At 37.5% G+C, this 27,924-nt stretch overlaps 2 protein-coding genes across 2 annotated transcripts; one reads left to right on the top strand and one right to left on the bottom strand.

Moving 5' to 3' along the window:
* Positions 1 to 967: 967 nt before the first annotated feature.
* On the bottom strand, positions 968 to 2,437 carry foxq2 (forkhead box Q2). Its single transcript, XM_028445552.1, has 2 exons — positions 1,958 to 2,437; positions 968 to 1,342 (listed from the first exon to the last, which is right to left on the bottom strand). The coding sequence occupies exons 1-2, from the start codon at positions 2,435 to 2,437 to the stop codon at positions 968 to 970; spliced, it is 855 nt and encodes a 284-aa protein (XP_028301353.1).
* A 4,093-nt stretch (positions 2,438 to 6,530) lies between these two features.
* Positions 6,531 to 24,101, top strand: pias4a (protein inhibitor of activated STAT, 4a). The gene is made up of 11 exons (XM_028445269.1): positions 6,531 to 6,653; positions 11,831 to 12,203; positions 12,301 to 12,385; positions 12,483 to 12,524; positions 13,762 to 13,852; positions 16,552 to 16,680; positions 17,459 to 17,564; positions 17,652 to 17,725; positions 17,809 to 17,969; positions 19,994 to 20,145; positions 23,171 to 24,101. The coding sequence occupies exons 1-11, from the start codon at positions 6,627 to 6,629 to the stop codon at positions 23,443 to 23,445; spliced, it is 1,515 nt and encodes a 504-aa protein (XP_028301070.1). The 5' UTR covers positions 6,531 to 6,626; the 3' UTR covers positions 23,446 to 24,101.
* Positions 24,102 to 27,924: the final 3,823 nt, after the last annotated feature.

The raw sequence follows: 27,924 nt of genomic DNA, 5'->3' as shown, positions 1-27,924 counted from the left end.
AATCATAACACACTGCATCTCAAATGTGACACTGGCACGAAAAGTATATGTATCTATACAATTTCGTGCCACACGGCACACAAAAAAATTGCATCACGGAAACATTTTGCGCCAAGAAGCACAAAAAAGGTTATTCCTTGCACCACAATTTCTTTAGGAAATTTTTTGCCAGGCTCCAAAAATTACATCAAGGCATTTTTGTGACAGTTTCACAAATTTCATGAGACTGGGCAATGTATCTTGACATATTTCTAGGTTGTTATGACAGAATATGACAGGAAACTTTAAAAAATGTTATACTGGTGTAATAACGTAGATTTGCCAATTTATGCAATGCCTTAAACACTCTGCTGCCTCTCCTCTCCCTTCCTCCTTCCCTTTCCTCTCCCTCCTTCATCCCAAACCTAATGTGGAACCCCCCCCCCCCTCCCTTTTTGTAGCAGTGGTTACGGATTACACTCTGTGATAAACTGCCTTTATCCTGATAGTATTTGGGATTGCTGAGATTATCTGGCCTCATTTTCTTAGGAGTCAGCTTTGGAAAGCCCGATTTTAGTCTCTTAAGGCAAGAGATTTTGCATCCGAACAGCTTTGACTAATTAGCATCTGACACTGGGTGGGCAGTGGGCTCACTTTTCACACACTCGCACACACACACACACACATACAAAAAAATATGACTGCATGAGACAATATCTGAAAAGCCTAATTCAAAAAATATGCAGAATTTCAATATTTATTAACATCTTTCTTCAAAACATTCAAAATAAAGGTCAAACAGGTATAATGTACAAGGTTCATACATTTTATACATTCATATATTGTCCTATAGAATAAATGTTTATATGCATGAATTAAAATAGGATGCAAAATGTATTCCATCTCCTAATGCTGAACGAAGATCAGGTTCTAGAGTTATATCAGTTATATCAGAGTCAAATCATCTGTAGAATAGTACAAGCCAGTTTTATGGTAGAGAGGCATTCAGGCCCAGATGGAGGTGCATTTGTGGCTGCATGCTTGGCCAAGGCCAGTAGAGTCTGGGGGCCAAGCAGGAGAGAGGAAGCGCTGGAGCCCGAGGACAGCACCAACACTGCACTCTCTGGGGGCGTACAACGGTAAGATGATAGGGGGAGCTCATGGTAGGAAAGTTTGGCTGTCCCGTTGACCTTCGAATCCGTCTCCGTGCCCTCCGGCAGTGGTAGTCCCCTTTTGAGAAGTCTTGGTAGTTTGCTGGGTGAATAGCCCAGAAGTGGCCTTTGCCGTTTTCGCTGCGGCCAGCTTTGATGAAGCAGTCGTTGAGGGACAAGTTGTGACGCACGCTGTTCCTCCAGTTTTTATCCTGTTGATGATGCAAGTTAAATACATTAGTACATTGTTGCCAAAAGCACAAGAGTAGTGGTAGTTAAACAATGAGTGTCCCCAATTGAAAATTAGCATAGGTGGCTCTTAAGTATCGCTGATCCTCTTTGAAATGTCACCTTGTACTGCTGTTGGCACTGTGTGCCATAGCGTGTCAAGACCATATATGATCGCAGTAAGATACAACACCCCAAGTTACCTTTCTAGCACATCAAACCAGTGATCATCTTTAATCCACTAGGCTTGATCCAATCTGTTGTGGCACCTGGTAAAGGCAGTTGCAGTTTGCAACCTAGCAACAGGATTACTTTCTTTGTGAATTCGCCAACAACAAGATCATGGAGTGTCCCTGTGAGCACCTAATTGTCTAACCACTTAGACAGATTACCAATGCCTAGTAGGTCACTTTACTTGTGAAAATGGCTGCCACTGAAAAGTACCGATTGGTATCCTTTTTTGTTTATCTCCGAATCAAAAACTCATCCCCTTTTGATAAAGAAGAGACAAAAGCATTGGTCTACTCAAGCATATCATTTAAAATCTTAAATCTACATTGTCTTGCCAAGATATTAAAAGAAGTCTGACACAATCATACCTTACTCTTGAAGTAAGGGTAGTGGTCCATGATCCATTGGTAAATGTCACACAGCAGCAGTTTCTTCTGCTCAGACGCCAAGATTGCCTTTGAGATGAGAGCAATGTACGACTGGTTAGGTTTGTCCGCAGATCTCTCCAGACTGCTGCTGGTGGATGTGGTGGTGGTCGTTGTCACTTCTCCCTCCCCCTCTTCTTCTTGCTCTTCATCCCCCTCCTCTACTTCAACCATTGTCATTTCACTGTGATTCTCTGACCTTTGCCGACATTTCTCTTGTGTCTTACAGCGAGTATTCACCTCTTCGAGTTTTGGAATGTGATGATCCAGCAGGATGTCTTCCGCCTTATCTGCAACACGAAGTTCTTTTGCTTCTTCCCTCGAACCTTTGACTCCTTTATTGAACAAAAGGTAGTCGATTGTGAAGCTGAGTCCAAGTCTTTCTCTGCTTTCGTTGAAGCTGCTTCTGTCTTCCATTGTCATGTCTGAAGTTGGAGAAATGTGACTCATCGCAAAAGTTTTAGGTTGAGCTGTTGAAAAGTTTACAGATACTAAATTTGAAAGTCCCTTTAAAATGTTTGCTCAGAATTGCGATATCAAGTTTCACAGAATTGGTTGTCGTCCTTGGCAATTTGGAATCTTCATCACCTGGGTGGCACTTGATTCCTTTACCCGAGTCTTACTGCTGACAAGATCACAAATAAAGATGAGCCTCTCAACTGTTATTAACCTTGATGCGCTCAAGAGTGACGCTATCTGAACTTGTGGAAGTGACGTCAGCTTTCGAGAATAAATACGACTGCTTTGTTTGTTGACAAAGGTCAAACAAACAAGTTCTCTTGCGATGTCTACACGCCGAGTGCGACTCCCTTCTTTGATAACTAACAGCCTTTGGTCCTGAATCAAAGAATGGTGCCACATGGTTGCAAAGGTGACTCTATTTATATGACTGTGAATTTATCCCTCACAGAAAGGGGCAAAGACGGCACAGGGGAGGTCCAGGTAGGGGGTCTCATTTGAGGCGGATTATTTTTATTAACCTCAGCAAATCTTTGTAATTACGGCAGATTAAACACTCAAGATTTAGTAAGACATGGTGTGCAATGGGTGGATACTGCTGAATAAAAGGCCTATTAGGTGCTGCAGTTATCTTGTTAACGTTGTTTTAGATGGGACGCTGTCCAAAGAATTACTCTGATAACCACAAAGCAGTAATTAATAGGTCCAGTTTTGTGTATTACAGTTCAGCCTTTGTCTCTTTTTTAAAGAACGATTTTACAGTGTGAGGCCTCAACTTTAAATGAGAAATTAAATTTGTGCTGTAATTTTGTTCTAGATGTTGTCGACACGATCCAATGAAAAATGTTTCCTGATGATTTGATGTTTTTTTCCCCCAGAATCACTGTGTATTTTATGTCTTTTTCTTTGAAATTGCAATTTAGCTTACATATGTTTTTTTATTCCTGTATTTAATTAGCACTTTATTTAAATACTCTCTGCGGTGAAGAATAGCAATCCATTCACGATCTGCCTTGCATGATATACAACTCTCCATACTAGTGTATCACTCTTAATTCTAACATGTTTTAATGATTTTATTTGAATTCTTCTAACTTAATTGTGAGCTGCTGATGTAATGTTCTGTCATGTTTGTGATATTGTTGACAATAATGCGATTTTCCTTGCATGTGGAGTGGTGCTTCAATTATGGTTAGAATAGGATTACACGTTTTAAAATATCTGTCAAATATTTCATGTACACACACACACAGAGAGAGAGAGAGAGAGAGAACTACAAGGGGTGCTAGTAATCTTCTTCAAATCCTCCTACTCCAATACCCACTAACATCATGAAATCAATTTTGTAAATGAGCTATGAGAAATTTGTTAATACTTATTCCCAGCCCCAAATTAAAATAAACCATCCCACTCTGTGAAAAAAGAAATAATGCCTTTGTGTCAGTTTTTGTTGCTTGTTGAATGTTGTGTATTTGGACTTCTTTATTTAAACACCTCCATGACTTCACCTCTTTATGTGAAACCAAGAGTCTATTTCCTTATGAATATTGGATTCATTGGATTGTCTAAAATGCCAATATGAGTGATGTGATTACCTGTGTGTGTAGGCCCTGTAGCAGACTAGTGTCCGAGGTGAGCCTGAATATTAGGCAGAGGTAGACCCGTAAAATTTTCTACAGGGTTATGCAAGAACATCATTTGTCAGGCAATAAATTTTTGTTCATAGGTAATTGATATTTTTCTTGCCTTGTAAATTAAATGTTACTTTAAATGCTCCAACAGTTTTGTTATCTAATATTTTGTTTGTGTGTTCATTGAAATCCTTTGTTTTTATTTTGGAGGAGGTAGTGTTGATTTAATGTGTTGTACTTTTACATACCAGCTCATGTAAAATATGAATAACAAAAGAAACAACAATAACCACAAGATATGAAGTACTTTTTCTGTCCCTGTAGACTTTATTTACTCCAGAAGTACAACATGATATATCCTCCTTTACAGGGTTTAGCTCCATTTCTGCTATGGTGACATGTGTTATGTTTATGTAGCCGTGTATACATAAATGTGTTTTAATTTTATATTTATTTTCCTTTTGATTTCCAATAATATTATTTTTATTGTTTCCACTGTCTTTTGATAGATATTTTTGTTTATTTGTTAGCCTTTATTCCAAATATTGTGTGTTTATTGACAGGGGTTTTATACAAGCCCTTTGAGCTTCGTTGTTAATGTTTTTTTTTCTTTCTTTTAAATGTTGGCTAAATAGATAAATATGTGTGTGTGTGTGTGTGTGGGGGGGGGGGGGGGGGGGGGGATAGTATATTGGTGTTGATTGCACTTCTGTTTGCATTTTTCAACAATATTGATATTACTTAAATTAATCTTTTTTTAATCAATATTATCAAATCATATTTTTGATATGTTTGATTTATTTAGAATGAACATTATTAAACAGATACCAATACTTAAGCAATGATGAGCTCAACACCATTTTTTAGATTTTCATATGTTCACCTAAATGTCTGTATTGATTTCCACTTTTTGTATACATTGTAATCCAATGCCAGTATGCTTATCATTATCACATTGTATTGTAAAGTTCTTAAAAATTTGCATTTGCCATATTTGGACCTCATTTTTCAAAGCACTTAAAAAAGTATTTAAAAAAAAAAAAAATGTTGGACATTTTCTTTCAACTAAATGCAATGGTGATTTTGTTCTTTATTAGTTAATTTCAATGATATAATATTGGTGCTGGCGTTCTTTACGGTCTGTACAAGATAATAAATACATGACTATAAGACTCTTGTGTTTCCTTACATTATATATTCTGTGTCTGCAGAGGTTGCATCCAAATATTAACAATAGTTTATGGAAATTTAAATTTAAATTTTAAAATTTCACAGGAAAATTCCATCTTTATTTCCCATTTTTAGTATCTGGGATATTCAATTTTAAGAATATGACTGTAGATAATATTTTTTGATTCTCTTTGTCTGCTCGTAGATAAATCCAGAATCCCAGTTGGGAAATCATGGACCACGTTGTCCTCTTCTGGCCAAAACTAGTACTGCACGACTTTAGTGTAAAGCACTACTGTACAGTCCAGGGCACGGACTTGCACTGCTGGAAGTAAAGTAAAAATACATTATGTGCGTTATAATGACTAATAATTAAAGGACATATTCAATATATATATATATATATATATATATATATATATATATATATATATATATACATACACTGTTGAAAATGAATTGTATGTTTTAGTCGATAAAATTGTATACATACAGTAATTGCATGAATGTGTTGTGTGGAGCTATTTATGTCAGATACATATGTATCTTTAGAAGAAATTATAAATAATAAAGTTGTGTTTTTGTTTTTTAAGAATAAGCTCATTCTCATTAAAACCATTCAGAAGAAAATACACCATTACATGATTCTACAATTCCCTCTTTGAGTGTTTCCATGAGGCTGTTCTTCATCTGCCGCCACATCAGGAGCTCATGTAAAAGCAGGCCTGGAGTTTCAAATGGAGACTCCATTTCTTTTAGAAACATGAAAATGTATCGTTTTATTTCTAGTTTAACTCAATTATACACGTGGTCTGTGTAAACCATGGTTCATTCACACTCTGGTGCATGTGAGTTCTTGTTTAATTAGTGGTTATGAGTTAATTATGAACATAAATGAGACAAAGCCTCAGCAGCTCGCTTGAAGGCTTCCTGCATCACCCGGACTGGAGTTTCATGTTCGGACAGGATTGGACGGACCATGCGACCTAGGCAATTTGATAGTCCATAATAAACCTCCATGTTGGATTAAACAGTCTATAAAGATTTTTTTCACATTATCTTTCCACTATCAATGGGAAACACCGTCAGAACCCCAGAAGGTTGACTTTTAAATGTCACTAGCAGACAATGAGGCCTGTGAGATAGACAAGACCTGATTCTTAGTGTTTATTAAAAGATGTACTGTGACTTTAAAAGATCTCAATCCCGCCCTTTTTGCATGTGTTGCTATCAACGCTGGTGAATACTGCACGGTGATTAGACAAGCCGTGCCGTCAATCAAAGCAGGACCGGCGTCTCATTGGTGAAAGACTACCCTTCGTCTTTGACTCTCGCGGTACTGTTCCACGAAGATGGCGGCCGAGCTGGTGGAGGCGATGGTAAGACCAGGGTGCTGGGCTTCAGTTTGAGGCCGGGCGGGCTGCGGGGTGTGGGTTGAGGGTCTCATGGATGTGGGGAAGCGACAGGCACTTAGAGGACATGAGTCTTTGTGTTCTTTGTTGTGAATGTACTGTCTTTCTGCTACTACGACCGAACTAGCCCAGGGTGCTAACCGCTAGGTGATAAGCAGGCAGAGGCTGCTCTGAGGAACAGTTGAAATGAATGATGGCACCGCACCACGATATGCGGCTTTTCACTGATAGCTTCGGTTTGTGTTAGTACTATTTACTGACTGTGTGCTGCCCATCGGACATTTTCAAGCCTGTTTTCCTTCAACTGTGCACCTGTCAAAGTAGCCGGGAGCCATGATTGAAAGCCGACAGCTCTGTTTGAACACAAGCTAGCTAATTTATAGCTCAGGCTAACATTGGCTGTTTGCGTCACAACGTGTCGTTACTTTGTACATAGAGATAAGTTGCGTCTGATCAATAATAATAATAATAATAATAAAGCCACTGCTCCATTGTGGAAGCTTCGCTGCTGGTCAGTTATTCTCTATATAGACAAAGCTAACGCTGTTGTTCACTTCACGTGTGGTTTTTATTGACAGCACTTACACGGGCTCTCCTCTAATCCTGGAATAGCAACATAATAACGTTATCTAGTGGATGGATTGACTAATTTATCATCTGATAAATCACACCACGTAAGTATATAGTCGACCAATACAAATAGGCTAATACTGAATATTCTTAGTACAAGGTAATACAGTGTTGGCAGTGGCTATTCGTACGTAGCCTATCAATATACAGACGTTCTATCCGTAGTAGCGCCCCTCATTGGCCAGTTTAGGTCACGTGATTAAGACGCTACGTACTTGTACTTCTGTTTGCTATTAATACGTAGATTACTAAACTACGTTACAGGGAAGAGAGGAACACGAATAACAAGCGTTGGCCCGTGCCTGCCTTTGATTCCCTGTTAAACTTTGGGGGTCTTCATCAAGAAAACACTTTCCTTTACCTAAACTGTTACAAACTAACTATTCTTTCTTGCCACCATGAATGCGTACGTGTATTGCTTGTTGAGTCATTATTTTGTGGCTATTGTAAGTAGGAATGATCACATGACTTCCGATAATGTCATCGGCCTCGTAAGGATAGCACCGGGGTTGTATACAGCGTTTTGCCAAAGGGATCAAATAGGATTATCAACTTCAATCGCTTCCATCTGATATTTAGCTGTTTGTGGCATAGTCGCTGAGAAGCAGTGTTAATTTTGTTGATTAAAAACTATAATAAAATGTGGGATATATATACACACACACACACAAGCGCTGGGCAGTATATATCGAGATTCAAGATCTATCAAGTTTTCATTTTAACGATATAGAAAATGACAATCGCTTTTATCAAGATATCTTTTTTTTTTTCCCAACTTGTTTTTATTTACACAATCACACAATACAAATAACACTATGAAAAAATTTAATAATAGTGTCACAGTCAAACAGTGTCTGTCCTTACAATTTTTCCATATTTCTGAGATATACATTTTATAGCTTATTTTGTATAAAAAATAGTCGTTTTAGGAGTCGCTGCTTTCATTACTTCTCAGAACAGCATTAAACATATAATTCGATGGATTTCTAAATGTGTCCTAACCCAGATCTACCACTAAACAAGCAACACTACCGAAGTCACTCACACGTGCTGTCCCTGAGAGGAGAAAAAGCCAAAAGTGGCACATATTGTGATGCTGTTTGTAAATAAATGTGCATGTGTGGCATTTTTCATCACCACATTTAACCCAGCATTGTCTTTCTGGTAAGGCTTTGAGTTAAAATATAAAATATCAAGATTAATGTTTTATATCGCCATTTTGAGAATAAATATTGAGATATGAGTTTTGGTCAATATTGTCAAGTCCTAATATATCATGTGCATTGATCACATCAGATCTGTCTGTATATATTTACAAACATTAATATTATATCAGGATGATCAATGGTAATTAAATCGTTAAAAATGCTTTATATTTTAGCCGACTATTTTTGTAACTTAAATCTCAATGTCATTTGGTTGACTAAAAGTAGACTAACTGAAATAGTCCTGATGACTGAATTTTAACTAAAACAACATTGTATTTTAGTCAAAAGACAATGACTAAAATCAAAATTTAGTGTATAAATTAAATTACCACTTTGGAGAAGCCTAATTTAATTAGCATAGAAATACCAACACAAAGCTTAATCATGTGCAACCTGTTTATTTGTTCCCATTCAATCATAATTCGAGACATTTCTGATATTGATAGTGATTAGGGATGTCCCGATACAACTACCGATATTGATCCAATACAATATCAGCATGAATCATACATACTTTTTTTTTAACTTATATTTATATTTATTTATTTTGTAGTGTGGAATGTTAGAAAAGGCTCGATCAAGTGATGTTACTCAAACAGAGAACAATAGTCAGCAACAGTAGGGATGAGAAAAACTGACCCATTTATTATTAACTAATTGGTTACTAATGAATTTTAACCTTCAACATAATATCTAAAGTATTCTACAATTGAATAAGTATAGTATATTTCTGAGATTTTTGATGCAGTCTGATAAAATCCAATATTAGTTTTCTGGCTGATATCGGATAGATATCAATATCGGATCGGAACACCCCTAGTAATAATGCCAATATGAAACTGATTGGAAGGAACTAAATCTGGGATTAACTTCTACAACGGTGCCTCGACAGACTCATCAGACTGGAAATTTTTTCTCGATCGAGCCATAATGTAAATTATCTAAAATGTTTGAAGAGCTGATGATATTTTACGATTTCAGTTTTCTTTACAAAAGAAAACATTGAATTATCATGAAGATAAAAACTCATCCAACTGGTTGACCAACTCTTAACATCAGGACTCAAAGATGTGGAGGCTAGTGTGAGATTTTTAAATGTTCACATGCAGATTACATGTTGTTATAATCCTGTAGAACAGCAGCTTTTTGATTATAAGCTTTTTGAATCAGTGGCGTTCTTCAGTGTATTGTAAATATATCGGTAAAACAACACAGTGGTCTATCTGTTAGTTTGATGTGATGTAAAAAAACATGTAATCATGGAGCAGTGCCTGAAAAATCAGGCTGTAACTTGAAATGTGATAAATCTCTCCCCTTTGGATTAAGATAAATAGTTTTCTACAAAATGGTGACTTGTACATAATACATGCAATGAACCAATGATTAAACAATTGTGTGAGGTATTTTTGGGGTAAATCAGTTGAGGAAAGCTTCATTTGTCTCTATTGGGGCTGCAGTAAATTATTTTTTTAGCAATCGATTAATCATGTGAGAGAAATAATGCATCTTGAAGAAGAAAAAAAAACTGGACTATAGCTACTTATTCAAGCTGATATCTGCTAGCAGGGCTTCCTTTGAACATTTAGTATAAAACAGTTAATTGTTTTTAAGCAATTATTGCTATTGATTTCTAGTTGTTTGAGCAATAATAATGCAATAAAGATTGTGCTTAATTTTTCCTTTTTTTTTTCTCTCCATTTGTTGTAATATCAAACAATAATTTTTTAAACATTAAAATAGACAGAGGATACATGTGATTTTATGCCTGAGAGCCAAATACAGCTGCACCGTCCCTGGTCATTGAGGCCAAAACACGCCCTTTTACGGTACTCATTATTTCTATTTGCAATTAAAATCGAGAAACTTATGTTAAGGGCATTGTTGTTTTCAACACGTAATTATTGATAGTAAACATGTTTTGCTGCTTTTCATGGATGTTTTCTGCCTGAGGTGCTTCTACGAGAAGCTAACACTGCATGATCACAAAATTAATGAAATTTAAAAGAGAAAATCCTGATATTTGTCACTTATTCCCTGGATATTATCGGTGCCTTACATACTTTACCTGTCATTTATACGTCGTGCAAACTTGGGGACATTAATGTTGAAATTGCTCATTTCCCCGACTAAAATCTGCAGCCCACTTAAGATCAAACTACTTCGTATTTTTCACCTGAACTAAAATGACTTTGACACCCATGCTTTAGACACTCGCTTGGCACAGAACGAAATGTATGAAATTAAAAACAGAGGTCTAAGAAACGTTAGAGAAACACAGTAGTTCATCAGAGAATCAGTGGCCTGCTTCTCCAGTATGTTAAACAAACCATACAAAGTAGCAGCAACAGCCAAAACTGAAGATCTGAGCACTGCTTGAGGTGTAAAAATCCTTTATTCAATACAGCGTTTCAACTCAATCTTCATTAAAACGAGTAAAAATAGGTGCTTATGTGCTGTACAAGAGATCACGTGACCAAAAGCTATCAAAAAACATACATAAACAGTCAAGCATTAAGCAATAAAATGTTTCATATAACTATTATATTTATCATTATAAACATTGTAGACCAAGAAGCTCATCAAGTAGTTCATATAATGTGTTATATTTATCATTATAATTTATGTATATATATATATATATACACACACACATCCAGGTTATGAAATAAAGAAAACATCATGGGGGTAATTTTGTCCCCCGAAATCTAAAAAATGGGGGCATTTTAAAATTGATTTGGGGCCATGGAAAAAAAAACATAGTTAGAGCTTTGATATTTTTATAGGAAAAGCTCACCCTTTCTTTTTAGAGAACTTTGCAAGTACCGTAGTACGGAAGAAATGTAGGGAATCTATGGGTTTATTTAACTCTTAACAGCCTGTAAATATTATACAAAAGAAAACCTTAAAAACCAAAATAAGTATAATGGAAGTTTAATAGACCTACAGCTTCTAAAGAAATATATATATATATACATTGATATACATTTACATTATATACATTTCTAGAGAATTCTAAGTTGTTCACAAAAACTTGGGGGTAATTTTGGTCCATTGAACAAGATTTTTGGGGCACTTCATGGCTAAATTAAGGGCAAAATGGCCTTCGTTAATTTCTGACACTGTATATCAGTGTCATATATATATATATATATATATATATATATATAACATTATAGGTTTAGTAGCAGATTAAATGGTTCATTAAAGTAGTGTTTAACTCCTAAAAGTAAAAAGCTCCCTGTGTGTTCTTGTGTATGGATTGTTGATTTTTGTGTTGCTAATAGATTTCTCTCCTCCCCGTACCAGAACATGGTCAAAAGTTTTCGGGTCTCAGACCTGCAGACGCTGCTGGCCTCAATGGGTCGCAGCAAAAGCGGGTTGAAGCAGGACCTGGTGGGGCGCGCGCTGCGCCTGGTGCAGACCGAGTACAGCCCTGAGCTCCTGAAGAACGTCAGGCAACTCTACGAATCACGGTTCCCCAAAACGTCCGGTTGGCTGGCAGCACGGCGTCCAGAGGCGGTTCCTGTCACGTACTCGCCCCTCAGCTCCTCTCCCACTGCCACGTCTCAGGGCACAGACTACCTCAACGGCATTTCCAAACCGCCTGCAGCGGAGGTCAAGTTGGTGCCACTGCCCTTCTACCAAACTCTGGAAACACTGCTGCCACCAACAGAGCTAAGTAAGTTCCTCCTATTTGCTTGTGTTTTGTTCAATAATGTCTTTGGAGCAGTTGAATTGTTCTGTTTATTGATCACATTTTACACTTCCCGTGTTAGTTGCCCAGAACAATGAAAAGCTGCAGGATAGTCAATGCATCTTTGAGTTAACACCAACCCAAGCCGACCAGATCAGAAAGGCAAGGTAAACCTGAAAAGCCCGTCCCACCAAATTTACACAAAACAATTGATATAGTCTTAATATGGAAAAAAAAACAACAAAGTTTTTTGTTTTTTTGCAGTGACCTTCGTCCAGGAATTCGATCAATCCAAGTGGTCCTTCGGTAAGTTTCCAGTAAAGGTTTTTTAAACTCATGACAGTCCAAATAATCAGTAGTCCAGTGACACTGCTGTCATTAGGAAAACATCTGTGTGACAAACTGCACTGCATTTGCAATAGTGCAGGTACCTGTGCAACATGAATAAACAAGTGCTAATGAATTAGCTCTGCGACAAAAACGTCAATGAAATATTGCTGCAGTATTGTTTGTTGCAACGCTAACATCTTAAAATCTGCCTCAGCCTCGTCATTGATGCAATTATTTATTTTGATTATTGTTTTTTTGCTTGTTTCATTTTCATTTCTCCTTTTTTTGTTTTTGCTAATAAGTGTACTGAATTGCTACCACTCTACTTCTGATAAATAAGCAACATTTACGAATACTCAAACACTTCATATTTGTTTGACTTTCATTAAAGCTTTAGAGACGGGAAGAAGGCCATAAAGTGAATGTGAAGCTACGTCAGTGCATTCTAGGGGTGTCCCGATCCTATATTGATATCGGATATAGGTCCGATATCAGCCTGAAAAAGAATATCGGATTTGAATTTCCGTTTTTTTTTTTTTTTTTTTCAAATTCATTTTTAGTTTATTTTATTCAGTTGTAGAATACTGTAGATATTATGTTGAAGGTTAAAATGTATGTAACCAATTGGTTAATAATAAATGGGTCAGTTTTTCTTATACCTACTGTTGTTGACTATTGTTCTCTGTTTGAGTAACATCACTTCATCAAGCCTTTTCTAACATTCCACACTACAAAATAAGTATATATATATTTTTTTTTATTATTAAAGAAGAAATAAAAAAAGTAGTAAAAGTATGTATGATTCATGCTGGTATTGGTTGATATGCAAGGCTGCAATATCGATATATCGCAAATGAAAAAGTTGTATTGGGACATTTCTAGTGCATTCGATTGCAAATCCTTAGAAATTACAAAAATATTTTGTAAAATAATGCATTTTCCTGCAAATAATCTCATAAAAAGGCAATACATTTGAATGCTGCTTTTAAGAACATTTTCTGAGTCCAAAAATGTTCAGCTGCAATTATTATATTAATAATACAATAATCCTGTTGTATCTTGTGGTGTGGATGGTGAAGGACACTCGTATGCATTTGGCTAGAGTCAACTAGAGTATAAACCTTTAATAAGCACAATAAAAGAGGAACATAATACTCCTCAATCCACTAATTAGTGTTGTATTAAAGTACATTTTTGTTTCTTCTTCCCCCAGAATCTGTTACACGGATTCCATCGGTGTGCAGGAGGACCAGTACCCTCCCAACATTGCTGTCAAAGTCAACCAGTCCTACTGTCACGTGCCAGTTAGTTCATTCACTCACACACTTGTACACAAAGAAAATTAATCTGGATGTGTCCTGCTGTCAGTTAAGCATGTAAACACGAGTCGTATTTAGGTACAGGTCAGCAGTTTTTTTTGTTCTGTGTCAACAAAATGCTAAAAGGTGATGACTCTGTCCAATCAGGTGTAGATTTTTATTTTATTTTATTAAACTCTTCATAAGGTAAAGCAACGTAGGCCTGTCATACGAGTGTGCTGTGGTGTTTTGTGTTCAGTTAAAGGGTTAAACAATAGGCAAGGCAAGGCAAGGCAAATTTATTTATATAGCGCATTTCATACTCAAGGCAACTCAATGTGCTTTACATGATAAAACATTCAATTGTTTAAAATCAATAAGAACATTTAAATCAATAAGAACAATTAAAATCATCAGTAAAATCAATTAAAATCATCAGTAAAATCATCATTACATCAACAACATGACAAAAAATCTCTCTCTCAATCATATGCAGTAGAGAAAAAAAAGTGCCTTTAACTTTGATTTAAAAATGTTCACATTGGATGCTGACTTCAGCTCTGCTGGCAGTTTGTTCCACTTCTTTGCAGCATAACAACTAAAAGCAGCATCACCATGTTTACTGTGAGCTCTGGGCTCCACTATCTGACCTGTGTCCATAGATCTGAGAGACCTGCTGGGTTCATACCTGACCAACATGTCACTGATGTATTCTGGACCAAACCCATTCACAGATTTATACACCAGCAGCAGAACTTTAAAGTCTATTCTGAGGCTGACTGGGAGCCAGTGTAAAGACTTTAAAACTGGAGTAATGTGCTCTGACCTCTTTGTTCTGGTTAAGACCCGAGCTGCAGCGTTCTGAACCAGCTGTAGCTGTTTGATGCTCTTTTGGGGGATTTCTGTCAGAAGACCATTACAATAGTCCAGTCTGCTGGAGATAAAAGCATGGACCAGTTTCTCCTGATCTTTCTGAGCCATTAAACCTTTCACTCTGGAGATGTTCTTTAGGTGGTAGAAGGCTGTTTTTGTGATAGATTTGATCTGACTGCTGAATGTAAGATCTGAGTCAATCAGAACACCAAGGTTTTTGACTTGGTCTTTCGCTTTTAAAGATCGAGACTCAAGATAATTGCTGACAGCAGTCCTCTTTTCCTTGTTACCAAAGACAATCACCTCCGTCTTGTCATGGTTTAGTTGAAGGAAGTTTTCACTCATCCAGCAGTTTACTTTTTCTAAACAGTCACACAACACCTCAATGGGACCATGGTCATCTGGGTTCAGTGATAGATATAGTTGTGTGTCATCTGCATAGCTCTGATAATCAACCTTACAGTTCTGTAAAATTTGTCCTAAAGGAAGCATGTAAAGGTTAAACAGAAGGGGTCCAAGAACAGATCCCTGAGGAACCCCACAGGACATTGGTAATCTGTCAGATTCAAAGTTTCCAATGCTTACAAAATAGCTTCGCTCCTCCAAGTATGACTTAAACCATTGCATTACTTTTCCATTTAGTCCGACCCATGTTTGCAATCTGTGCAACAAAATTGTATGATCTACAGTGTCAAATGCAGCACTTAGATCCAACAGAATGAGAACAGATACTTTTCCTGAATCAGTGTTCAACCTTATGTCATTGATCACTTTGATAAGAGCAGTTTGATAGTAATAGTAATAATAATAATGCATTGACATTATATAGTGCCTGTCATAGACACTCAAAGCACTTTACATTACATTATTCATTCACTCCACACACAGTGGTGGTAAGCTACTATTGTAGCCACAGCTGCCCTCGGGAAGGCATGCGCAGCCCCTCCGATTACCACCAACATTCACACACACACCACATTCATACTGGACAATGTGGGGGAAGTGTCTTGTTTTGTTTAACAACACAATGACAGATAACACTAGAGCAGACGTACAGGAGGCATCTGGCAGCCCGGGGGCCACATGCAGCCCTTTGTCCTATTTTATGTGGCCCCCAAAGTAAATGTGCAAAATGACAGAAAACTACACAAAGCAAAAGCAAGAATACATTTTAAAAAAATACACAGAATTACAACATTGCAGGAAAATGCAGTAAAAGAAAACTCAACAAAACTACTACAAAAATGAACAATCTACATCAGTAATACAGAAAATGACAACAGAAGTACACAAAAAATGACTCCGCAAACCCACAGTACTAACAAATGAGCAAAACAACAACACAAATACTCAAATATTACTCCAAAAAACACAAAATGACTACAAAAAACATATATTTTACAGGAAAAATACACAAAAAACAACAGAAATGCACACAAAATGTATATAAAATTGTTGTTCTGTACTCTAAATGCTGCATGAATGTTGAAAATGTGGCCCTTCAATCACACAAACACATTTTCATGGCCCCTGCTATGATAGAAGTTGCCCACCTCAGCACAAGAGTGACTGATAAACATGGATCTGATTAACTGTTAATGGTTTGTCTTTGTAAACTACAGTTAAAGCACTTCAAACTGGTGTGAAAACACAAAGTGTTTGGCTGTTTACTTCATTTCAGTAAGTTTGTTAATAAAAGCTGCATGTTGATCCTATCACTCGCACACAAAAAGGACTTCATGAGTGACACTGACCATGGTTCACTAGTCCAGTAAAGTACGAGTCACTGTAGCTTTCACATTAAAGACGTGTATTTTGCTGTGTATTTTCAGGGATATTACCCCTCCAATAAGCCTGGGGTTGAACCCCGTCGTCCCTGTCGTCCTGTAAACATCACTCCCTGGTTGCATCTCTCCACTGTCACAAACAGAGTCACCATCACCTGGGGAAACTTTGGCAAGGTCAGTCTCCACTGTTGAATGTGATCACTTCAGTTTAAGGCCCAGCTTTTCCTCAGGTAGCCTCAGGTCATCCTGTTGCCATGATACAACTCTTTTTTTTTTTTTTTTTTTTTTCTTTTTTTTTCGTAATGTGGTAACAATGTATTGTCAACAAAGGACATTTTCAGAGTTAGCCTTTATTTCTTCCTGTACTTTCGTTATATTGCAATACTCCATCTTTTTAAAGTCATTTGTGCAGTGTTTTTTTTCCCCATTTCATTCACTTATTTTTCCTGTTGTGTTATTAAAACTGATTTGGCATCATTCAGACAAAAGAGTTTTAGTACCAAAATGACCCAATACTCAAAATGTTTGTGGAGCTAATTATTAGTTTTATTAGTTTGAGTATTGCTACAATAGAAGAGATAGGGTTTGAGCTCTAAGGAAACAGTTTTCCAACACTTTAGAATCAGAAATGTTTTTAATGGCTATGTACAGTTTTAAGGACAGTACAAGGAATTTGTCTTGGTAGTTGGTGCACAAAACAAACAACAAAAAAAATAAAAAAACAAATAACCCAGCAACAATAATAATAATAATGATAAATATAAAGGATGAGGGATAAATAAAGGATAGATAGAGAATAAAGGATAAATAGGATAAATATATATATATATATATATATACAGTGCAGCAGATAATGTCATCATGGAGGTGGTGATCGGGTGGGGGGAGGGGACACTGTCAACACTGGATGCGTCTGATGCTCCTGACGTGTGTATTTTTTACATGCTTTCAGCGTTACTCTGTGGCAGTATATTTAGTGAGAGCCTTTACTGCGTCAGACCTCTTCAGCCAACTTAAACTATGCTCTGTTGAGAGTGCAGAGCGCTGTCGTGAACGCAGTGAGTGTCGTTATTTGTTATTGAGTGTTTGACTTCACATCCAGCATTATCCTGTGCGAGAGAAAAATGTCATCTTTCACTTTTCAGTTCAAGACAAACTACGCTTTGACCCAGACAGTGAAATTGCAACAACAGGCCTTCGAGTTTCTCTCATCTGTCCAGTAAGTTCAGCTTACTCACAAAATAGACTTACGGTAGTTATTCATTACTGCATTAATTTTAACTGTTCGTCTTTACTTCCCAGCTGGTGAAGATGCGGCTCGGTGTGCCTTGCCGAGTTCTAACTTGTGCCCATCTTCAGTGTTTCGACGCAGTTTTCTTCCTTCAGATGAATGAGAAGAAGCCGACATGGACTTGCCCAGTTTGTGACAAACCTGCACCATTTGAGTTGCTTACCATTGATGGGTAAGAAGTCAGAGAGACAGGCATCTGATCCTCCTCATCCCTGTGTCATGATTCCCTTTACCATAAGTCAAGGGTGTGCGATATGACGATACTAGATTGTGAAGGATTATAACATGACAACGATCTGCCAAATCACGCAAATCGTAGAACCGTTTGTAGTTGCTTTTTCTGAAAAAACCTGTCAGTGACTTTGAAGCGTTTTTTTTTTTTTTTTTTTTTTTTTTTTTTTTTTGCTTTAGTGACCCCTCAACAATGGTTTCCTTCTATAAAATAACAAAAACAACACAGACTGGGCTTTTGATGGCAACATTGTTATTATTTTGCTCTCTGGGTCAGAATTGTATGGTTTGCTTACTGTATTTTGGCCGTCCTCCAAGTCTCTCCCCCATCATTCTCCACACTCAACTTCCTCCTCCTCACCGCTTGCCCCGTTTTTTTAAATTTTCTCTCACAATCGCAACACTCAGTAGTCCACTTAGTTCGATACATGCTCTGGTCGAGTGTGAGCTAATGGGAACTTCAGCATCAAGTCTCGTAGCGCCATTTTCTGTCTCGTAAACTCCTTTCCATCCTCTTCTTCTGAGCTCTGCCCATCACGGGCGATCTTTCATCCAAAGGTGCTCTGCTGCCACCTACATGTCACCAGTTGGTCACTACATCATTGTACAAGTTAGACATTCACGGGAGACCTTCGTCACACTGTCTCCTAGCAACCCCAGCCAAAAAACACAATTGACGTCTTTAGACGTCAATGGCACTCAACGTTACTAAACCAAATTACGTCTTTAGACGTCAATGGCAGTCAATGAGTTAATAAAAGGGTCTTTGTGGCATTTTTTTCCATGACCCATTATTGTTTTTCTTGTAAAACTATATTGGAAAAAATGAATTTAGTTCATCACCTATCGCTATTTTGAGGAAAAATATTGAATATTAGTCCATATCACCCAGGCCTTTTGTAACCAAAGCAGTAATGTTTTATTTTGTAAAGGATATGATTGAACTGTGGGAAATGAGGGGTTCAAAACACTGCCCTAAGTAGGATTTTATAAACATGAGTGTGTTACCTCAAAAACATGTAGAAATCACTAGACTGATATGCTGCCTTGTTTTGTAGCAAATGTTGCTAATGCAACACTACGTTAGTTAAACAAAGTGAAAATACTGTGCGTGACTAAAAAAACATGTCAGCCTTTTTATTTGATGTTAATTGTACTTGGAAACAGTTTGATGAATTGCTTACATAATGTTTGAAAAGTGCCCTGACTTTAATTATCTTTTCACCTTTTTCTCCATTTTATGATTTGAAGTGGGCAAATTGGTTTGTTTTAGTGGTAAATAACTAAATGATCTCAATGAAAAAAATCACGATTTTACAAAGAAAAAATTGTGATGAATATTTCCATTTCGCCCACCCCTACCATAAATGTTACGGGGTGTGAATTGTCTTCCACCACTTTATTGACCTTATTTCTATTTTCTTTAGAATTTTTCTGCTTACAGTTTAAAATGACAAGATTATATTATGAAACTCAACACAGTGAAGTATATCTTTCAGCACTCCATCTGCAAAGACTCCTAATATTGGTGTACATTTTATATACTGTATAGTGTACAAATATATCTAGACCCATTGCAGATATTCTTATAGATTTAGCACGTAAACTAGTAAAACTCTGAGCCTGAAGCTCTACATCTATTTTCATGCTGAACATTGTGGGCGGATTGTTCCCAGCAACTCCTCCACGCCAATATTACAGCCAAGATTCAAAGTAGCAGACACAAGCCCAAAGGCTGTGAGGAATATTGAGTTTGTGTGAAACTCTTCATCCAGGCCAAGTAGCAGCTTCAAAAGCTTCTTCACAATAAATGCATGGTAAGCAATTAAGTGCATGTCTCCCCACTTAGTTAAACTTTAATGTCCTTCAACTGGTGAAAATGATAAATAATAGTCAAAGGGATTGAGTAGTAATTTACTGATGGAAGAGTTGTTGTCTTTGCTTAACTAGTGGTGTGTTTTCCAGGCTGCTATCTGAGATCTTAAAGGAGACGAGTGAAGAAACTGAGGAGATTGAGTATCTAACAGACGGCTCCTGGCGACCAATCAGATATGAGAAAGAGAGGGATCGGGATAGAGAAAGCAGTAACACACCCGACTACCCTGATGTTGATATATGTAAGTATTTGTTTACTGAGCACTTGCAGTCTGACAATTATTTACTAAAACAACCAGAGGTGGCAGAACAAGTTCGGATGAACTTTGGCCGGGCCCGCTCCGAATAGCACGCACCACGTTCCCGAGAATTCAGTGAAATGACTGGGTTCCACAGAGTAAAAAAAAGGTCTCAGAGAGGCTCTTGACATCCGCTCATAGAATATCCATGTCAAATTGCAGCTCGATTCAACGAGCATTAACAGAGGAGTAGTCATTTCATACGGAGTATTCGGCCCCATTCATATATTGGTGTGTGTCAATGATTCGGTACCACCAACTGTCACAATATATGACACACAAATAAATGAGAAAACAACTTTGATGTAAATTGCCAAAAAAGGGGGCCCCTAATCGAATTGTGTGAGTCATAATCGTAATGTATGCCTGTATGTAATTACCTTCGTAACATGACATCACATAACTGTTCCCATAAATTTTGAAATGACCAGAAATGGGGGGTGGGCCCCCAGGCCCCATTTCAAAAAAAGGGCTCCAAGCATCTCATCATATTCATTCATAAAGTATTCATACTAAACTGCATTTTGATCTAACAAGAACTAACGGCGTAATCATTTGAAAAATTGAGCCCCCTGGTGCCCCCGCGACACGTACGGCGTAATGGACCCCATTTATATATTGGTATGTGCCAATGATTTGGTATCACCAACCGTCGTAATATATGACTCGCAAATAAATGAGAAATCAACTTTTGTGGTGTGTGTTTTTTTTTTTGATTTTTTTTTTTTTTGTCAAATTGGGCTCCGAGCTTTGAAGCGTACACATCCATAGATTATACCTGCCAAATTTAAGCCTGATCCATTCACGAATAACAGAGGAGTAGCGATTTTAACAGAAAAGTGGCGTTTTGAGTCCGATAGCCCGGCCTAAAATTGTCATTTTAAAACTTGAAGGGTAATTAATTAATGGTATTTGTAATCGTCTCTGTAAAGCCAGCTTATATTGCCATGTTTTATGAGGTTGGTAATGCATAAAGTGTTGCCTATACATGGGAAGCTATAAACTAAAGAAGTATTGATAAGAATATCACTCCTGCTGTTGTTGGGCACTTGATGTTGATCCATTGTCTACATTTTTCCTTGTGTTGAATTTTCAAAATCTCTTTAATACATTTATGGTGAACAGTAACATTTACTAAGGCAAGGGACATTTTTTCAATGTGCCTAATGTGGTTAAAAAGTGCAACAGAAAACAGTTTAAAAATCCATAAAAATAGTGAAGCATTAAACAGGGTTTAAAGTAAACACTAAAAACATTAAATCAACAATAAAATGAAGAATCTCCCTCAGTCATACACAGTAGAGAAAAAGAGTGTCTTCAACTTGGACTTAAAACATTCACGTTAGATCCTGACTTCAGCTCTCCTGTTTGTTCCATAAAACATTATGAACGGCTCATAAGCAGATGGAAAGCTGTTGATACCCACTTGTTCCTGTTTTCAGGCATTGGGATGAAATGCTATTTCACATCATGTAACTTTGGACCAGAAATTTGTCAGAGGAATTATGATGTGACAAGAACATGATATGTGAACGCTGATTGGCTGAATTCTCCAAAATGGCACATTTAAAGGGATATTATGTGTCTTTAAAGCTGCCCTACCTGATTTTTGAACCATGACAGAGGGGCGTGGCTGAATTCGAACTGTAAATCCCGTCCCCCACTCTGATAATCCCTCCCAGTCTCCTCCTCTCACAGAAGGGCACGAATTCGCGCACGAGAGCTGAACGTGCACTACCGGTAAAACACGTTGCCACGTAAAAGGATGCACACAAACTATAGGAAAATGTAACATTAGATTATCTGTCTAGAAGGAAAACAGCCACTTACATGTCCAAAGTTTGTCCAAAACTGAAAACAAGTTTGCACCGTGCTCGCGCTTCACTATATATCGCGGCAGCCAATGAGGCGGCTCCTTTGTGGGCTCTGCTCACCCCTCCTTTCCCTAAATTTTGTGATTGGAGCGGAGGGGGTGACTGCACAGACAGCACGCAGATGTATGATTTTTTTCAGAAATGATTACTTTTATGATATACTATATGATGCTAATAAGATTTTTTTTTTTACCCCAACTTTAAGGCTGAAAGTTAATATAAGTAACTAAACTTACACAAATTACTAACAAAGTTTTATTATTCATTCATGTATGAATCGAGTTCTGCTTTAAGGTAAAATAAGTCAATGGAAAGTGCAGAGCATAGCTTGTAGAATATTTGGTTCATTCATGCTTCACGTACATGATACTCAAGAGTACATACAACTATTTAGTTATCTTCTCATTGGTGTAGAGCAGGGATAGGCAACTCTATCACAGTGGGGGCAACAAACATGTGATTGTATCTGGTCACACAATCAACTTTTAAAATGGAAAGTGTCTTTTGGTCGAGACCTCAGACAAACCGTACTGTAGTTCCGGCACTTCCTGTTTACATGCACAGTGAGCACTACCATGGGGTTACTGCACATGCGCACAGGAAGTGCCAGAACTATACTCAGGTTTGTCTGGGGTCGGGGTCCGGACCAATAGCAATAGCCTTTAAAATAATGACCAATCAGAGCAAAAATACAGGGAGAAAAGGGGTTTTGTGTTTGTTTGTGGTTCAGAATTTCTGTCATATTGTGTGTTTTTGGAGTCATTTAATGCATTTTTTTTTTTTTTTGGGTCATTTTCTGTACTTTTGTTGTTGTTTTCCTGTCATTTTGTGTATTTTTAACAGTTTTTGTTTAACTGGTTGTGTATGTTTTATGAGTCATTTTGTGTTTTTTTTGAATCATTAGTGTGTTTTTGTGTATTATGTTGGGCTCATATTCCTTCCAACTTCTTGAATTACAAATTTTGGGGATTTGCTTTGGGGTCCGCAAAAAATTAGACTGAGGGCCACATGTGGCCCCCAGGCCGCAACTTGCCCATGTTTGGTGTAGAGGTTCAACCATTTCCAATCTGTAAGAATTGCTTTTCTCTCCACAGGCATTCCTGAAGCAAACGGTCATTCTCCGGCCCACAGCAGCACCAGTCTGACGGGCAAATCAGGCAATGGTTCTGTGGGAGCGCCGGGAGTCACTGGAGGAGCTGCTGTGCCCCTGGGAGGAGGTGCAGTGGTAGACCTGACTCTTGATTCCTCCTCAGAGGAGGAAGTTGGTGGCGCTGGAGGAGAAAGCGAGGACACTGAGGACAGCGACGACAGTCCCAACCCAAAGAGAGGCAGATATAACTACGACAAAGACCTGGTCACTGCCTACTGACCCTGCAGCTCTGTCCCCTCACAGACTGACTCACACATACCGTGAAAGAAAAGCAGGGGGCCAAAAACTCAAGGATAGGGATGCAGTAATCCACTAAATGCAACTAAACTCCTTTATCACAATGTCACACACTGCAGATGTGGTTGTGAGTAATGAGGATTGTTCTCTTTACTTAACAACTCTGGAAGTAACTCTGTGGCGTCCTTCCTGATTACAGAGTGACTGGATATGCACCCAACCTCCATGCCCAACAAAACTCTTACTCCATTCTCCCCAGTCTAAGCCCTCTCTACCTACACCTCTCTTTGTAAATGACATGGAATTACAGGCTTTTTCAGCCGTGAGCGTTTGTTGTTTGAGTCTTGGATCACATCTTTGATAAAAAAGAACAGTTCATAATGCAATGCTCTTTATTCATTTTTGGTAGAAGGTGAAAATCAGCAGAATTAAGGGAATCTTGAGGCAGAGATACCAAGAGTGATGCAAATTTAAACCTCTTCTTTTGTGTTCTTTGTGCGCAAAATAAGTTTAAAGCTTGAAAGGTGTTTCAGGAATTTTAGTCCTTTTTGAAGGAGCAGAGCACAATACAGGCCTCAATGTGTGATGCTTTCCATTGTAAGTTTGTCCTTGGATAATAAGAAGCTACCTCAGTCATTAAAAACTAAACCGACTGACCAGAGGAGAGCTTTGAAAGCAGCAGGAGAGAAGATGATGATGATTAAGTGACACGTTTGGAAGCCAAATTTACACTGGAGATTGTTTTCCTTCATTTTTGCTTTTTTCCCTTCATACCACAAGGCTCTGTTTCACTGCAGCAACACAATGTTTGGTTGGAGGTGTGCAGGGCGTACAGAAAGCTGGTGCAACTATAGACGGAAACATGTGATGTGGTGAATGAACTGTCCAGGAGTTTATTTGGATGAATTTATCCATGTAGGTCTAACTCACTGAAATTACTGTATGGCAGTCCTAGTGCCAGGGGATTTCTATTAGATGTCAGCCGACAGGACATAATAGCTGGTTTTTAGTTTTTGGTGCCTTTTTTTTTTTTGTTAAGTTAAAGATTGTTTTAGGGCCAGTTGAGCTGGCCACTGGATAAGTTTTACTCCATTTGAATTTGTAGGTTGTTCAGGTCAAGAAAGTGACAGGATTTGAAAATGCTGTCATTTTTTTTTTTTTTTTTTTTTTACCCGTCTATGCTTCATCTAGTGTGGATGCGTGAGCAATCGGTTTTATTTATTAGCATTGCATTATTTTTCTCGAATGGACATAATTGTTGAGAATCTTCATATTATTTGGCTGTAGTTTAGACCGTGGCTGTTAAATGCATCATCTATTCTGCAGGCACTTGTGCTGGGATTTTGCTATTTAAAGAGAAGAATAATGTGTTTGGTTCTGCTATTATTTAATGCTGCTTTTCTTTCCCACTGAATGAGTTGGACACAAAGTCAACGTGCTCGACTACACAGGACTTTTTTTTTTTTTTTTAAAGTGTTTCTCAGTGCAACCCCACCCCAGTAAGAGAAATCATTAATCCGTTTATTATTTCTCTGATCTGAAGGAATTTGTTTGCAGAAATTTGACTTCATTACTACATCTTATAGACGTAAAAAATTCCATTTCCCTTCATTTGCACTAGTATTGCTCGTACTCCGATGCTGAGCATTCAGGCTCCAGCGGTGGTCCTTGTCTTTGATCATGAGGCTACTAAAGCTTACTGGTGCCAGTCCAAGGAGGTTTACTTTCCATTTGTTGTAATTCTCTTGTAGTTGGATCACCATTTTTGGCCCCACTGTTGGGAGTGTTTCTTCATTTAAAAGTCAACATGAAGAAGGAAAAACTGGGACTCCACAAGTAGATTAATGGCCTTGTATCTGAGAGACGTCAGTCTTTCTTTCCCTTAAAAATCTATTGAGAATACAATACTGTAAATGTCAGAACTCTAACGAGGCACATTGTAAGTAACTGCTATACATGTTGAAAAGACGATGTTGGGTTTAGAATGTCATTTTTGAGTGAATTTGCCCCACTTATTGCTTTCTGGGTAAAGATCAGAGGTGGTGCAGGTTGCTACTGTGGAATTGAGCCAAATGACTGTGTGGGATGGACAGGAGCGAAGGAAAGGGAGGCTGTGGTCTTTTCTTTTTTTTTTGTAGTGGCATCTCTTAGAATTGCAAAAGGTAGCATGGGCAGAGGCTTACAATCCATGATGTAAATGTTTTGTTTGTGTTTTTTTATATGTTCATATTCAAAGACAATAAAATTAAAAATATTTTATTAAGCCTTGACTTGCCTCTAGTTCCTATTGGCAAGTGGACAAAAAGATGGTGTTGAGGGCGTCAGCACTGGGAGCTGACCCCGCCCCCTGAGGACTGGTTGAGGTTTGGATTGTAACATCCTGTACCAACTGCTACGGATCGGGGGACACATTGGATGCCTGTTTAGTATAAAACTGTAAAATTTGATCTTCTCTTAACAGCTGTCATTGACGTGTGGAAATAATTAAAGTCGGTTCTTTAAAGAAAAAAAAAGCCTGCCTTTTATTTTGAAAGGGCCAGCATGGGATCAGTTAAAACAGAACACATTTTTGTAGTGTTTGAATTTAGTAATGCACCTCTGGAGGAAAGTTCTATGTTGATATATTGGTGTTGGTAATATTGCATTATGCATTAGAGTACATGTCCTACAGTATTTCAGGTTTTTTTTTTGTTTTTTTTTAAATGGCCATAAAGATGTGGGGGAAATGCAATTGAAGAGATTTTACAATTAAAGCTTTATTGGCCTCCATAGGTTAGATATTATAATGTAGGGAGGAAACAGAATAGATCTCTTTATGTTTTAACATCTCTGGAACTAACCTCTGATAAGTGGAGCCTTAATTTACAGCAGAGGTTCTCAACATTGGGGTTGCAAGACACTGGGAGGGGGTCACCATGTTTCTTAAAGAAACAGAATATTTTTGCTTATTTTTACAATTTTTTTCTTCAAATACACCAAACTTACCAAATTCTAACCTATTTTCATCACTTTTTATTGCCATATTTTTGCTCCTTTTAATGTATTTTTGCTACATTTTTCCCATTTCTGCCACTTGGCCATCAAAGTTCAGTGCCAATTTTCCACTTTCGAGACATGTTTGGCACTTAAAAAACCCATTCCACCACTTTTCCCACCTAATGTTGCTTAAGTTGACCCATTGTTGTGACTTTTAACCTTTTTTCACCATTATTCATGCTTATGTTTTTTTTGCCAATTTAACCACATAAACAATTTGTCATGCCCATTAATTGCCAGTTTTAACAAATTGTTACTACTTTTTTCAACCACTTTTAGGGTAATATTGATGCTTTAAACTCTTTTTACTACTTTTCCTGTCCATTTTTGTCCACTCTAATTTGCAACTTGTAAACAATTTCTGTTTTTAAAAACCCATTTCACCACCTTTTCCACCATTTACTTTTAACCCATTTTATTTCTGATTGAAACAAGGATTCACATCCTTCAGATGACTATATACTATGGCACAAATAGTAATAAACTGTTAAAGTGCTAATTTAGGTTCAGTCAGAAACCTCCGCTCAATCGCACTTCACCGTTGTCTGCAGATGCTAGATTTTGCATTTCTGCCAAAAGCTCTCCTAAACCTGCTTTGTGCTACAGTCAGAAATTTCAGCTACTACATCATCCCAAAGACCTGCCATTTTTGGTTTGTTAAACCTTCCTGCAGGTAAAACTATGAAGTTAAAATCATGCCAAAACCTGAAAAAGACATAAAACATGTTTTAATAATGCTCAGCGTATCACAAACTCTGTGGTATGCAAATGCAAAACATGAACAAAACAATGCATTTTGTTTTGCAAATTAGGAACGTCCCTTTTCAATTAAATACAGCCTGTTATACACATACAAAATAAACAGTTCTTCAATACAAAACATATCCTTAAACTTGATAAAACAAAGAAAAAACTCATGGTTTCTGTCACTAATTTTCCGCCTTGCAGATTCACACAAATGTCAGTAAACTTTCCTTGTTTCCATGATTCAGTGTAGAATGGTAGAATTTACTTTGGGTATGAAGCAATTAGGCAGAACCAACATGAAGTTTTTACTGAGCATAGCATTTGCTGGAAAAGTAAACTTTTTTTTTGTGCGTGTGTACGTGGAACCAAAGACTGTCATTTTATTCATTCATAAACTAACATTTTTTTTTCTTTTTATAGTTAAATTAAGATATCACGCGTGGACGACTTTGGATTTTTGGCCAATATTTTACAAATAATTTGGCCAATAACTAATACCAATATTTCAATGTGTTTTAAAATCAGTACATTCAGTGAATAATTTGCTTTGTGATTGTTTAGTGTCTCTTACCTGTGATTTACAAGCACTCTTGCAGTCTGCTCGCCACACAAAAGATGGTGGTGCTTAGCCACGCCCCTCCACAGGTGATGAGACTTCTATATATATGTCTATGGGTT

This window comes from Gouania willdenowi, chromosome 4, assembly GCF_900634775.1.
Source record: "Gouania willdenowi chromosome 4, fGouWil2.1, whole genome shotgun sequence".
Classification (NCBI taxonomy): Eukaryota; Metazoa; Chordata; class Actinopteri; order Blenniiformes; family Gobiesocidae; genus Gouania; species Gouania willdenowi.
Note: the sequence above shows the minus strand (reverse complement) of the source record. Positions and strands in the feature narration are given on the sequence as shown.

Bases quoted from the DNA above. Each gene is read 5' to 3' on its own strand.
- foxq2 (XM_028445552.1), bottom strand. From the start codon at position 2,437: ATGACAATGGAAGACAGAAGCAGCTTCAACGAAAGCAGAGAAAGACTT. The intron at 1,343-1,957 runs GTATGATTGTGT...CATCATCAACAG, and splicing joins ACCCTTACTTCAAGAGTAAG to GATAAAAACTGGAGGAACAG.
- pias4a (XM_028445269.1), top strand. From the start codon at position 6,627: ATGGCGGCCGAGCTGGTGGAGGCGATG. The intron at 13,853-16,551 runs GTTAGTTCATTC...GTGTATTTTCAG, and splicing joins AGTCCTACTGTCACGTGCCA to GGATATTACCCCTCCAATAA. The intron at 20,146-23,170 runs GTAAGTATTTGT...TTCTCTCCACAG, and splicing joins CTACCCTGATGTTGATATAT to GCATTCCTGAAGCAAACGGT.